Below are 13,317 nucleotides of genomic sequence, written 5' to 3'. Positions count from 1 at the left end.
ATGTGCATTAAAGTCCCCAAACACCTTGTCACCCTGGCAGGTGGCAGTTAATGGTTAATCGCGAGAGTTCGCTCACCGTTAGTTTGTTAGTTTGTTAGTTTGTTTGTTTGTTTGTGTTTCTTGCGAATTGGAGACTTTCTGGGCGAGTCACGATTTCTTTGAAGTTCCGGCTATACCACCTATCAGTAATTTCAAGCTTAAAGCATCCTGTACTACATCACAGCTGCGCCTCCGAACGCTCAATTTATGGCTCCAAAGACCACCTACCATCCTCGTAAGCCGGCGGTAGCAGCCGCCTCATGCAGGCACCCGCAGCGCCCCACTCTGGATGTTCGAGGTTGTTGCACGTGCCGTCGGCATTCCGGTAGGGTCTGGAGGCGTCACACGGCTTGAGCTCGGGTCGCCGGCACAACTCTGAAGAGCAGGCGAGCCGGGACGCTGCCTTCTCCGTGCTCGCGATGAGCTCCCGGGATGCATTCGGTGAGTGCAGCCGAATGCTAGCACATCGGAAAGTTCAAACGAGACATCAGTCGGTCAGTCAGTCAATAAATACATCAGCCAGTCAACTAGCAGCTTGTTCAAATATTTGTTAATGCAAAAAGAGGGAAAGAAGGATGCCTCATAAGCACAGAATGCATCGGGCATGCAGCCTCTGTCCATCTCTCTACTTCCTCCCTGCTCCCTTTCTCTCTCTCTTCACTGCTCCTCCCCTTTTCGCCCTATATATCTCTCTCCACTTTGTCTTTTCTTCCCCGAGCCTTCACACACCGCCATCGCAGGACACATTTTGCTCGAATGGGGCGTAATGCTAACGCATTAATATCGATTGTGTGGTCCACCCTAAATATGTTGATGTCCTTACGGCAGTGAAAGACCCTTTTTGAGCTGAGGAGAGTCGGTTTAAAATTTGAATTTTTTCCCTATCAAACGTGAACGCACCACATAGTTTACGCTTTTGCTACGGAATCTGTATCTCCTACAAGCTCCCTTCTTGCATCCGCGAAGGTAGGACCTCGCACCCAGGAATAGGCAGAGTAATGGCCATAGCTTCCACATCACGCACATTTGTTCTTAGTGACTCCCACTCTGCAGTACGCAGCTTTGCCAAAGGCCGGGTTTCCCCGCTTCTCTTTGCATCCTTCGGAGAGTCCCAATCGACAGCCGTACCACTTCCGTCACCTGGGTCCCCGCTTACACTGCGCCCGCACTGGGAAACAAGGCCTCACACGACGCTGTTCGATGTCTCACCCAGCAAGCAGAGCCGCTGGCCGACTCCCGCGCGGTATTTTCTACGAAGGATCGCTTGGTCACGTGCCACACCATCACCGACTCGAACGACCCCGGTTTCGACCTGGTGATACACCTCTCAGGAAATTTGAAACGGCCCTTTGGCGACACATTCAAACACTGCTTCCTCCTATTCTGACCCAGTTTGCCGCCATGTTTCCCGGTAGATATATAGCCCTCTGCGGTAAAGCCCCCATCATAACCCCGCAAATCTCCTTAAACCAGAGCTGCAGCTCAGTACTTCTAAGCAGTGGGAGGCGGCTCTGCTCAGCTCGGAGGAGAAGGAGGCGGCGGAAAAACCGATATTAAAAGTATGAACACTGGTTGGGTGCAATAGGACAACCCATCGGTGGCCATCATAATCCAGCCCTACGCAACCAATGATTTTTGGCCCAGAGGACTGGGGCTATGAAGGGTTTCCTCTCAGCGCCCATATGTCACAGGAGCTATCGCTCGACATTTGGTAAAGCAGCGTTGAACCCCTCTCAAGTCTTTTTTTCATGCGTTCAGCCCGGGCCTGGCTGTCCAGCTACGGGCCCTCGATCAAGCCACCGAGGTCATCACGAAGCAACGTCTTTTGATCACCTAGCGTGGACCACAAGCTCTATTTCTATTTGTCTTTAGAACTTGACCATTTGGTCAAAGGTCGTCCAACTGGCCGAAGACGCCGCCAGTAGCCAAGACCTTCTGGCCGTCGTTTCTTAAAAGGAAACTGAACCAAACTTTTGGAACTGCTCTTTTACATGCAAACAAGAGCTTGGCTGCTAAAACTGATAAATGCGACAAGCATTTTAGGGAAAGAAGGCGGATAGCACGTTTTTTTTCGCGATTTACTGCCATATCGTTGCACCTGGCGGCCGCCTGTGGAAGCTGCGACTAGACGTCATTACACCCGCGCGCCCACTGTTCCCGAAGGAGCAAGACTGCCATCGCTACTCGCGGGTTTTTCCAGTTTTGCGTAGGCAGCATCGGAGGTTGGGAACCTTATCGCTTGGTCGACCCAAACTGCAGTGCGACATCGCGCTTCGAGTGACGTGACCGGTTGCCCGTCGGACCAGAGTGTCATGACGTCACGCTCTGCACCTTGCACCGGCCGGAAGGGCTTGGCGCGCGCTCATAAAACATCGAAAATAAAACCATCCGCTGAAAAGTATGCACACTGACGACTAGATTTCGGTGTAATCGCATTCCGAGAATCTATTTTCAGCGTTTTTGTTCAGTTTTAAGATTTTGCTTGAGTGTCCCTTTAAGCTTTCTTAATAAGGGGGTGCTGTGAGGTGATGGTTTATGGGTGGGGCTTCTGGATAGGAGGGGGGTTGGGGGGGCTTCACTCCAAGCGGCTACACGCAGACAGACACCGGCATTTTCGTATCGTGTGACTGGTACTGTTTTTGCAGTAAAAAAAAAGTCACCGAAGTGAGGCGTGACATTATTACTCCACACTTCCTCACCTGGATACAAGCATCCGGCTGACCTCTTCGAAACGCAGAGCCAGCTCAGCCTTCTGTTTGTCTGTCCTGGACAGGTGCACTCCTTGTGTGGCGGCAAATGGGCAACCTCCAATAGCGCCAGCAGATGCGCCTGAGGGGAGATGAAACAATGGCGGGGCGCCGGGGAAGAAGTTCAAAGAAACTCCCAGACCTTTCACCTTTCTTCGGACACGAGGAAGAGAAAGTGATAGATGTAATGTAGCATGTCGCTGCCAAAGGGTCTCGTCCTTACCCGCTGTTTGAAACAGGAGGAGAATTCATTTTGCTCACCCTGTGCTAGGTGGCGCACTTCCCTGGGAGAAGCCATTCCAGAGCAGGGCGAGCGAATGGGCTGCATGTGGATGGACGGAGACGTCGAGTCCAAAGTTCCATGTACATCCTGTTTGCGGACAGATGCCCCGCACACCGCTACGAAGTAGCACAGTGCGAACAGCGGAGACCTGCGCGCGAATTTCGTTCGTTACCTCCGTGTGCGCACAAAATCGATGACAACTGGAACACAACGAAGTGTTTTTTTTTTTTGTGCGCTCTCATGAATGAAACATTTCGTCGTAATATCTATCACGTGGGTAGACTAGGCTGTCCGACCACTCTGCATTCAATGAAATTGACAGCACATTCCCCGAATTCATAACCCATAACTGAAAGGCACATAAAGAACTGTTTTGATGGTGCTGTAGTAAAGTTTCTCTGCAGATTTAGAGATTTAGTACTCAATACTTTCACTAATCACACTTTCAACTTTCATGGCGGCATATGTTTGCACCTGGTGGGCGAATTGAAGACAGTACTAAGCCACAACACTGAAGTAGAAAAAAACTAATGCGGTGGTTATGGTTTCTAACTCAGCTTCGGCGCATAAGCAGTCTGATATGTACTACATATTTCACAAAAAGCATTACACTGAAACACCGCGAGTTGCGAATTGGAAGTGTAGGGGGGAGGGGGCAAAGATTTCACTGCTCGCGAACGATGACGAGAGCGCCTAACTCCTATATACTGCTGTCACTGCCACCTTCCGGCCACTCTTCATCGAGGTGAAAATACGACGCACTTATTCTTAGCGGTGTCGTGAGTGAAGCTAAGCGCGGGCGGAAATCGGTTTTAGTTTAGCATCTCATGACTCATGAGTACCGCCGACTGCTCTGTGTAGTTGCCCTCTTTAGATGGGCTGCACTGACGTCACGATCAAGGCCATGTTGAAGAAAGAAAGACGAGACAGGCGTGTGTGTGTGCGTAAGGTTTGGCGCCTTTGAATTTAATTATGAATAACTACCAACTAGCCCAACAACAAGTTCTTCTAAGGCCATGTTGTACAACCACAAGCACGGCTACAAGCAGGGCGTGAATCAAACCCGCCCATCGCTCCCTGCTGCAAAGTGCACGGTGAAAGCTGTGGATAGACTGGCTTCATTACACTAGTTACGTCACGAGCAAGGCATCTACAGAAGAGCTTGTGGTTAGGCTAGTCTGGTGCTCGAAGGTTGAAACTATCAGTTCATTAAGAACAGACGCAAGCTAATGCCTCTGACTGGATCTCTTTTCCGACGCGGTCAAATGCTTTAATCAAACGTATATTTTCTTTCAGCTAAATAGCAATATTTTCGCCGCTAAGTAGTGCTACATGTTTTAGGCAAGCTGTTGCGCTATTCTTTTGTTCGAATTCAGATTGAATCACAGAAGTTTTCGGAATCTCCTACTTGCATAGTCTCATGTAGCGGTGATTACAAATGTCTGTTGTTGGGAAGGCAGACAAGAACTTAACAATCTCTGGCGCAATGAACTTCAGTTCAGTAAAAGAAGCGACTAGGTAGAGGCGGTTTTGTACTAGAGTTCACGGCAGCCGTTCTTTGTTAATTACTGCCCACGCCTTTTGGCCACTGTCTATTCAAGCATAACGCAGAAATTTATAGGTAACAAACACAAATATCAGATAAGGGTCTTGCGCCTAGCGTAGAAACACACGTGCATAGTCGCCGTCATTCGCAAACAAGTTAGAGGCGTGTTAACACTCATGAACCTAAGATTTTTATAATAACACCGTGCACTTATGGTGATAAAGAAACAAAGTTGATTTCAATTTCCGACATAATAGAAAACTTTGACAACTAATAACAACCCAGTTCACATTTCGAACTTTCATTTTTCCGCGCAAGCAACTTCCTGCTTACTTGTCCCTGAATTACCAAACGTAGTTTTCAGAACTAGCTCAATAATGAGCTCATATATGGATTGTAACGTTTGCTTTTACAATGTCTATAAGATAACGTGAAGTTAGTTTTGATCAAAAGTATCCCGACTGCAAGGTCTGCTTTTGAGCCGCCTAAGAAAGCTGAGGTCCGGTTTGATGCAGCTGTTATATATTTATTGTGAGATCAAGCGGCCTTCGACGTTTAAGACAAGGTTTTCTTCTCGTGTTACAGAAGTGTGTCCTGAAGTGTGTCAAATGTGTCCTGAATGCTCCACTACGCGACTGGAAAGCAAACCCTGTGGCCTCACGCCTTTTCGTGGGGTTGGCATAGGCTTTCTTCCACATACAATAGAATAAACGACTTAAGACTATCGACAGCTGCCCCACTTCCAACAAGCATGTTCGCTAAATACTGTTCCCAAAAGAGCGTATTATCCTTTCTTAATGGCTCGTGCAGGAGCTTACCTCTGTCGGTGCATCGCGGTGGCCTGTTCAGTGCCAAAGTTCGAGCTCAGTAAACCTGGCCACGGGAAGGGCAGCGGCAATGAATAAAACAAAAAAAGAGGTGCCGTAAAAAATATAAGCTACGCAGATGGTGGCATATGGAACCACCTGTGGTCGCACGTGTCTGCAGCGCACCGCCATTGGCCTCTGTCATATTCTATACCCTTTAACACCAGTTGAGTGCAGCCTCTGCGGAAGCTATCAGAGCACAGCCTTTAAATGGCGTTTTTCTTTAGAGTTTATGGAGGCAAAAATCCAAAGTTTCTTCAAGAGGAGTTCATCGTGAAGCTGAAACAAGGCACCACGCTGGTCGTGTATTCTCCAGAGCATGCGTTGCACGTGTTGGAGTAGTGTTCCACACCTGTATTCGACCAAGGCTACATCTCCGACTGTCGCTGTGCTGCTTGCAACTGGATGCACGCATCAGTGCGAAACATGCAAGGGGTCGACGACCTTCGACTTCGGCTGCACAAACATATGGTGCGCAGACCAGACGAGCGATAGTCTATTGAAAAGACGGAGACAACACCAAGAGAATGGAAACAGCAGCGGCTCAAATGAAGTGACGAGATTAGAGAGTATTGAATAAGCGTAACGCTTCTGTGCTACGCGCTACATCTTTCCTCTCACTTTTTATTTTCGGAATACATGCATTTCGCAGCCATTCTGCTCCAGGACAAAACTTTATGACCCTCAATTCATTCGCGAAAATTTCAGAGTGTTTATTTTCTCTTAGTCTCGCTCCAGTTTTTTCGTTCTATGAAATCGAGTCCTGAAAGTTGTGCCGACCACAATTTGTAAATAAAACTTGAGAGTACATTTAAGCTCCGCCTTAAGGATATCACGCGAACGCGCTAATGGGTCCCATGAGCAGCCTGCGGTCCTCTCTGCGTATCACTTCGCAGAGACGGATGCTGTTGTTTCTTTCACCCTCACATAATACTTACTCGTCGGCTTTATTTTAATTACATTGGCTTGAAGGTCGTGTACCCCTCCGCACTTCGAAGAACTTTCTCGAAGCTCCTTGTCCGCATGTCCCGCGCGGGAGTACTCAAAACAGCGGCGCATACCGAAACCATTGTCGGCTAATCGGCGTCGCCATCACGACGCGCCCTTCTTGCACTACAAAAGCGGGTTGTAAATAAAAGCGGGTCGTAAATACGACACGCCCTGTACGCTGATGATATAACCATCTGGACAACCACGGGAAGTATGGGAATGATTGAAGAACAACTACAAACAGCGGTGACAACTGTTCAAAATTATGCCCGGGCGTGTGGACTAACGTGCTCACCCGAAAAATCCGAACTCATAGTCTTCCGTCAACGCAAGAATCAAGACAACATCAGCATCCGCGTAGACAACTCACCCATCAAGGAAGTTCAGACCCTGAAGATAATGGGTCTGTACATTAATAACAACGGCAACAACCTTCTTACCCTCCTGAAACTACGGCTCGTGAGCGAGCAAGTCGCCAGGATGATCGCCAGGATAACGACGCGCAAATCAGGGATGCGAGAAGACGATACTCTGCGACTGGTGCAGGCTTTCGTTGTAAGCCGCGTCGTCTACGTAGCGCCCTACCTCCGCCTTAAGAAGCGTGACGTCAAAAACCTCGACATCATAATCAGAACAGCCTACAAGGAGGCCCTGGGACTCCCTCTTGCGACATCGACGGACCGGCTCTTGCGGCTGGGTGAGCACAACACGATCGATGAGCTGATAGAGGCGCACCTTACGGCGCAGGTGGTACGGCTCTCCACAACTCGAACTGGCCGACAAGTCTTGAGTGATTTAAACATCAGTTGCCCCCGACAGCTAGACACCAAAACCGACATCCCAGCCTCATGGAGAGGACAACTCAAGGCAGCTCCACTACCCAGGAATATGCACCCCGATTTTCACCAGTCAAGACGACAAGCACGAGCCGAAGCCATGAAAAGACACTACGGCGGACGCGAGGGCGTGTTCTATGTCGATGCTGCGGGTCCCGAGCAGGGAATGACGGCCGTCGCGGTAGTGCACCAAAATACAACAGTCGACGGACTAGTACTGGCTAGCCAGGACATACTGGCTGCGGAAGAAGTGGCGATTGCTCTAGCTGCAACACACACTAGCTCAGAATACATTCTCACAGATTCACAGACAGCGTATCGCAATTACCTCAGGGGCAGGGTCGCACCGCTAGCAGCTAAAATCCTGCAAGATAGCTACATCCGTGGCTACCAACCCACACACAAACACTTAATATGGGTACCAGGTCACCAAGGCATCCCAGGGAACGAGAGCGCACATGCCTCAGCCCGAGCATTTCTCCCCCGGGCGCCCAGTGCGGATGCCCGTGGAACCTCCTACCCCACTACTAATTTACAATGACATACTTCAGCACTTAAGATTATCCCGCCGGGTCTACCCTCCGCCGGCTAAGACACTAGATAAAGGGGAGGAACAACACCTCCGAAAGCTACAGACCAACACTTACAACAACCCACGAAGACTACATGCCATAGACCCGGAGTCATTTGACTCACAATGCAAATTCTGCGGGGAGAAGGCGGACCTGTACCATATGGTATGGGCCTGCCAACGAAATCAGGAGATCACTGTTAGTAACCAGCCAACGCAGGAGGGGTGGGAGGCAGCTCTGTCCAGCTCGGACGAAAAGAGTCGAAAGCAACTCATCGAAAGAGCCCGGACAGCAGCCTACGCCAATGGGGTTCCGGACTGAGAGCTCCAACCGCCGCTACAACCTCCTAAACCATTTCATTAAAATATTTTCACCACCACCGTAAACTACGTTGTGTGTTGGAGTTCTGTCCTTGCTTTGGCGAGCGCGGCTTCGGCCGCTTATCTGTTTTTTCAGCAGCGTCCGCTCCGGCGGACGCAGTTGTTGCTGCGACGCGCGTCTTTCCTTTTTTCTCTTTCCTCTGATCTTTTAACTCCCCTCTATCTGCACGTGGCAGCGGTGGTGGCTTGGCTCGAGCCAGTAGGTAGGCCCGTGCAATTTCCTTTTCATCCTTCTCTCAGTCACAACAACAACAGCACACAACAAAGCGGGTCGTAAACTACCAAGGAAGAAGGCTTCGGCGAGCGCGGCTTCGGCCGCTTATCTGTTTTTTCAGCAGCGTCCGCTCCGGCAGACGCAGTTGTTGCTGCGACGCGCGTCTTTTCTTTCCGTTTTCACTTTCCTCTGATCTCAGTTACAACTCGTCCGACTGGCCGAAGCCGCCGCCGAGAGTCAAGACCTTTCGGCCGTCGTTTAGGCGGGTAGCCCTCTGGCTACCCTCTTTCTGTTGGCCATTAAAAGTTTTCCTATCCTATCCTCTGATCTTTTAACTCTCCTCTATCTGCACATGGCAGCGGTGGTGGCTAGGCTCGAGTCAGTAGGCAGGCCCGTGCAATTTCCTTTTCATCCTTCTCTCAGTCACAACAACAAGGAAGAAGGAGGAGGGGAGGGAATCGGTTTGCAGCCTTCGGGCTGCGGTCGTGTATCTGTTTTTTCAGCCAGCGTACGTCCCGGCGGACGCGGTTGTTGCGACGCGCGTCTTTACTCTCTCTTTTATTCTGTCCTCTTATCTTTCAACTCTCTTCTGTCTGCACGTGGCAGCGGTGGTGGCTCGGCTTGAGCCAGTCGGCAGGCCCGTGCACTTTTCCTTTTCATCCTTCTCTCTGTCGCAACCAACCCTACCTAGGAAGGAGCCCGCATGAAGCATAAGAAAGGCAGCTGTTGACAATCGTCTCTGCCCGAATGAACCTTCGCAGCTACGCAAACAGCGAGGTATGCAATATTAAGCATGAAATGCTTTTAAGGCGAAAGCCTTTAATGCCTCATACTGTCGTTAGCAGACGCGTCGGCAGGAATGTCGACAGACGCGTCGGTAGGAATGTCGACAGACGCGTCGGTAGGAATGTCGACAGACGCGTCGGCAGCCGTGTCGACAGACGCGTTGGCAGATTTGTCCGCCTTTCGGCGTCACTGCTTAAAAAGAAACTGTGCCGAGGGTTGGAATCGAACCAGGGCCTTCGGCATTTGAAGAGGAGACGCTACCACTCCGCCACGAAGGCTCAATATTCCAGCATGAATAAAGGCGCATCTAGTGAATGCATATGTTTCATAAATAAAACAAAAGGAATAAAGTCAAGAAAATAAAAATAAAAATAAGAAAATAATCAAAAATAAAAACAATAAAATAAGATATGAAAATAAAAACTATAAAAGCAAGAAAAGGAGCAAAAATAAAATGAAAATAAAAAGTAAATAAAAACAAAGAGCGCGCCATGAAACGCTTTCGCCTTGCAGCACTTGAGAGAGCCAAAGTGCCCCCTGAATTTTTAGTTCCCGTTCTCGGCAGTGTGATGACGTCACGGCGAGACCGAGAGCCAACATCCGGGCACTGAATTCCACTCATCCGGGCTCTGAAACGAGAGCATCCGGGCACCGTGCGAGATTTAACGAGACTCTCTAAGCCCTCCTACAGGACCGGCATACAAGCGCCGGTAGCTTCGCGCCGAACGGGTGGTGGCGTTCCTCCCTTCCTGTACGGTTCGGTTCGGGTGTCCACCGAGATGACAGAGAATTACTGCGTAATTTCCTTTCCTCACAAAGCCTTGCGTTCAAAGGGCAAGGCATCGCGGCGAACGGGTGGTGGCGTTCCTCCCTTCCTGTACGGTGCGGTTCGGGTGTCCACCGAGATGACAGAGAATTACTGCGTAATTTCCTGTCCTCAAAAAGCGTCGCGTTCAAAGGGCAAGGCATCGCGCCGAACGGGTGGTGGCGTTCCGTGGACTGCCTGGCAGCGCTACAACACGCTGTCGTGTTCCACTCCTAAAGGCGAAGTTTAAGCATAACTAATAAGCAGTTAATTAGTATTTAGTCATTAATCTGTAATTAGTCACTAATTAGTAATTTGTCATCACTCCGTCATCATTATGTGTGACGTAATCCAGTGGTGACGTCATCTCGTCGTGTCCGCGTAAGCCGCGGGCTGACGGCCATCTAGCGCGACCAAGAACTCACTCAGAACCACTTTTTGCCGGTGAATAATCCAATCCGATCCGCGTACGCTTCGTGCTATGCCCGTAAACATTTCATGCTTACTCTACTCTCGGTTACGGGAGAGGCAGAGATTTTTTTTCTCAGTACCAATTCTTTCTTTCGTGCCTGCTAGTTTCAAACGACCCCGTTGTGTTCACCCACACTGAGCAAGGTCAATAGACTTCGGTTATCTAAGTGTTTCTTTGCTGTGTTAATCCTTCACTATGCGATCCTCAATAACAGAACATGTGGGCTGCCAGAAATAATGTGCCAGGAATTAGCAGGGTGCAGCACATAAAAGTGGATGCGAGCACAGCGGTAAGTGCTCTTTTATAGCTACCTCGTACACTAAAGAAGGTTTCTTGTCATGGCACTCAGGCACCTGTGCAGTTTGGTTGCGGCGCCAGCAACCATTGGTCTTCGTGGTGCTGTATAGATGTTTCGGGGGTTCGGAGGCGTTGCGTGTGAAACACGCGCGATAATCTCACTTTAAATGGCGGAGCGCATTGAACGGCTACTTTTCCTCCTCTATTTGTCCGCAAATTCTGTCCAGTTTCAATCCGTATACTAAATCTGCTGCGGCTCAACTACTGCTGGATGTGGTTAGAGAGCGAAAGCTATGACAAGAGCGAGAGAAAAAACTTTATTTACACAGGAATTCGGGGCACGCCCCAGGGTCCCCGCACGACCCCACTGCACTCAAGTGTTTATGTTCCTGAGGTCCATAACACTGGCAGCACAGCCGGTGGCGATGGTCTGCACGGCCGGGTCCTCCGAGCGCAGCAGGGTCTCCCAGTCTTCCCAGGTCTTGAGGTTCTCTAGGTCCCGCGGGGGAGGGTCCGCCGGGCAGAGGGAAAGGATGTGGAGGGAAGAAGCGAAGGGTTCTGGGCATAGGGCGCATGCGGGAGTGGGAAAGGATGGATGATAGTGGGCTAGGTTAAGGGGTGAGGGGAGAGTGTGTGTCTGTAGTCTGCGCCAGAGTGTTGCGTGTTTGTTATCTAGGGAAGCTATGACAAAAAAAAATTCAGGGGGCACTTTGACTGTCTAAAGTGCGTAGAGGCGAAAGCGTTTTCCGCACAACTTTCGCTGCTTCTGTGGCACTCGTGGCGTTACATATAATTGAGTACTAATTACTAAGTGGTGACAAATCACTAGTTAATGGTTAATTACTGATTAATGCCTGTATACTAATTAACTGTTAATTAATGATGCATAAGCTTCGCCTTTAGGAGTGGAACGCGACAGCCTGTTGTAGCGCTGCCACGGAGTCCACGGAACGGGATTGGATTGGATTGGAGTAAACTTTATTTGTGCCTGCAGTTGGGCGCTCGCGCGCCCCGACGAGGGCCTACGTAGTCTACGAGGCTGCCGTTACTCGGCGCGGGTCTCCGCTCGCCGTTGCCGGCTCGCTGGGTCCCTGCCTTTCGAGCGCCCCGAGGACCTGCTGGACGGCCCATAGCTGTTGGTCATGGTCGTTGCTCTTCGCGGCTGCCTCCAGCCGCGGCGGGATTGTTCCTGATCTTGCTTCCTTTGGATTTCTGATGCAGTCCCACAAGATGTGCGTGTGATCTGCCGGCTCCCTCCGGCAGACTCTACACGTATCGGTCGGGTAGGTCTCGGGGTACATGCGATGCATCAGTCCCGGGCTCGGTAGCGATCCGGTCTGGAGCTGTCTCAGTAGTACCGCCTCCGCTCGGGACGCCACCACCCGTTCGGCGCGATGCCTTGCCCTTTGAACGTAACGCTCTTTGAGGAAAGGAAATGGCGCAGTAATTCTCTGTCATCTCGGTGGACACCTGAACCCCACCGTAGAGGAAGGGAGGAAGTGGGAGTGAACGAAGACAAAGAGGGCCCGTAATGAAGAAAATGGACATTGTATTTGAGGAAAGGAAATTACGCAGAAACTCTCATATATCTCAGTGGACACCCGTCACAATTTAGGGGGTCACTTTCTTGACCTAAAGTGTGGTCACTGATGTGTGGTTAAGATGTTAAGCTTCGCCTCTAAGAGTGGAACGCGACAGCGTCTTGCGACGCTGCCAAGGAGTCCATAGAACGCAATCGCCCATTCGGTTCTACGCCTCGCACGTCGGTAAATTGGTTTTCGAGGAAAGGAAATGTATCTGTCTCTCATAACTCGGTGGACACCTAAACCTCGCCGGAAGGGAAGGGAGGAGGATGAGAGTGAGCGAAGACACCGTATTCACTAGGCGCGCCATTGTTCATTCCAAACCATCGAGCTGGCATGTCGGAGTGGATAGCGTGCTCGTCTCGCACGCCGAAGACCGGGGTTCGATTCCCGAGCTCGACCAATTTCCGACTCGGTTTTATTTATTTATATGGCCTGACTAGAAAGGTTAATTAGGCTAACTGGGCAATTAAGCAATTAACTAAGCTCAGTCCCACTTGGAGCATCACTATACGATCCCTTCAATTGGTTGTATGGTTACTAGACAAAGTACAATTGGCCCCGTTTGAAATTCGCGCACTGTGACGTCACGACCGTTTAGACCAATTGAAAAGCGTGACATTTTTGTCGACAACCGCTGCTTACAACGATGAGACATTAAAGGCTTTCACCTTAAAATTCAGGGGGGCACTTTGTTGACCTAAAGTGCGGTGAGGCGACGCTTGTATCACTGATGTGTGGTTAAGATGCTAAGGATGTTAAGATGTGGTGGCGTTCCTCCCTTCCTGTACGGCGCGGTTCCGGTGTCCACCGAGATGACAGAGAATTACTGCTTAATTTCCTTTCCTCAAAAAGCGTCGCGTTCAAAGGGCAAGGCATCGCGCCGAACGGGTGATGGCGT

General features: G+C 50.1%; 1 protein-coding gene across 1 annotated transcript in view; it reads right to left on the bottom strand.

Annotated features, from left to right (window-relative positions):
• LOC149335268 (chorion peroxidase-like) overlaps positions 1–2,863 on the bottom strand; it is a 36,421-nt gene extending 33,558 nt beyond the window's left edge. The window contains exons 1-2 of the mRNA XM_089551937.1: positions 2,739–2,863; positions 268–497 (exon numbers count right to left, since the gene is read on the bottom strand). Coding sequence (XP_089408063.1) covers positions 268–497; positions 2,739–2,752 — 244 coding nt within the window. The 5' untranslated portion in view covers positions 2,753–2,863. The remainder of the gene's footprint in view (positions 1–267; positions 498–2,738) is intronic.
• Between the last annotated feature and the right edge of the window lie 10,454 nt (positions 2,864–13,317).

This window comes from Amblyomma mixtum, chromosome 7, assembly GCF_055824585.1.
Source record: "Amblyomma mixtum isolate Tamu chromosome 7, ASM5582458v1, whole genome shotgun sequence".
NCBI classification, from domain to species: domain Eukaryota; kingdom Metazoa; phylum Arthropoda; class Arachnida; order Ixodida; family Ixodidae; genus Amblyomma; species Amblyomma mixtum.
Note: the sequence above shows the minus strand (reverse complement) of the source record. Positions and strands in the feature narration are given on the sequence as shown.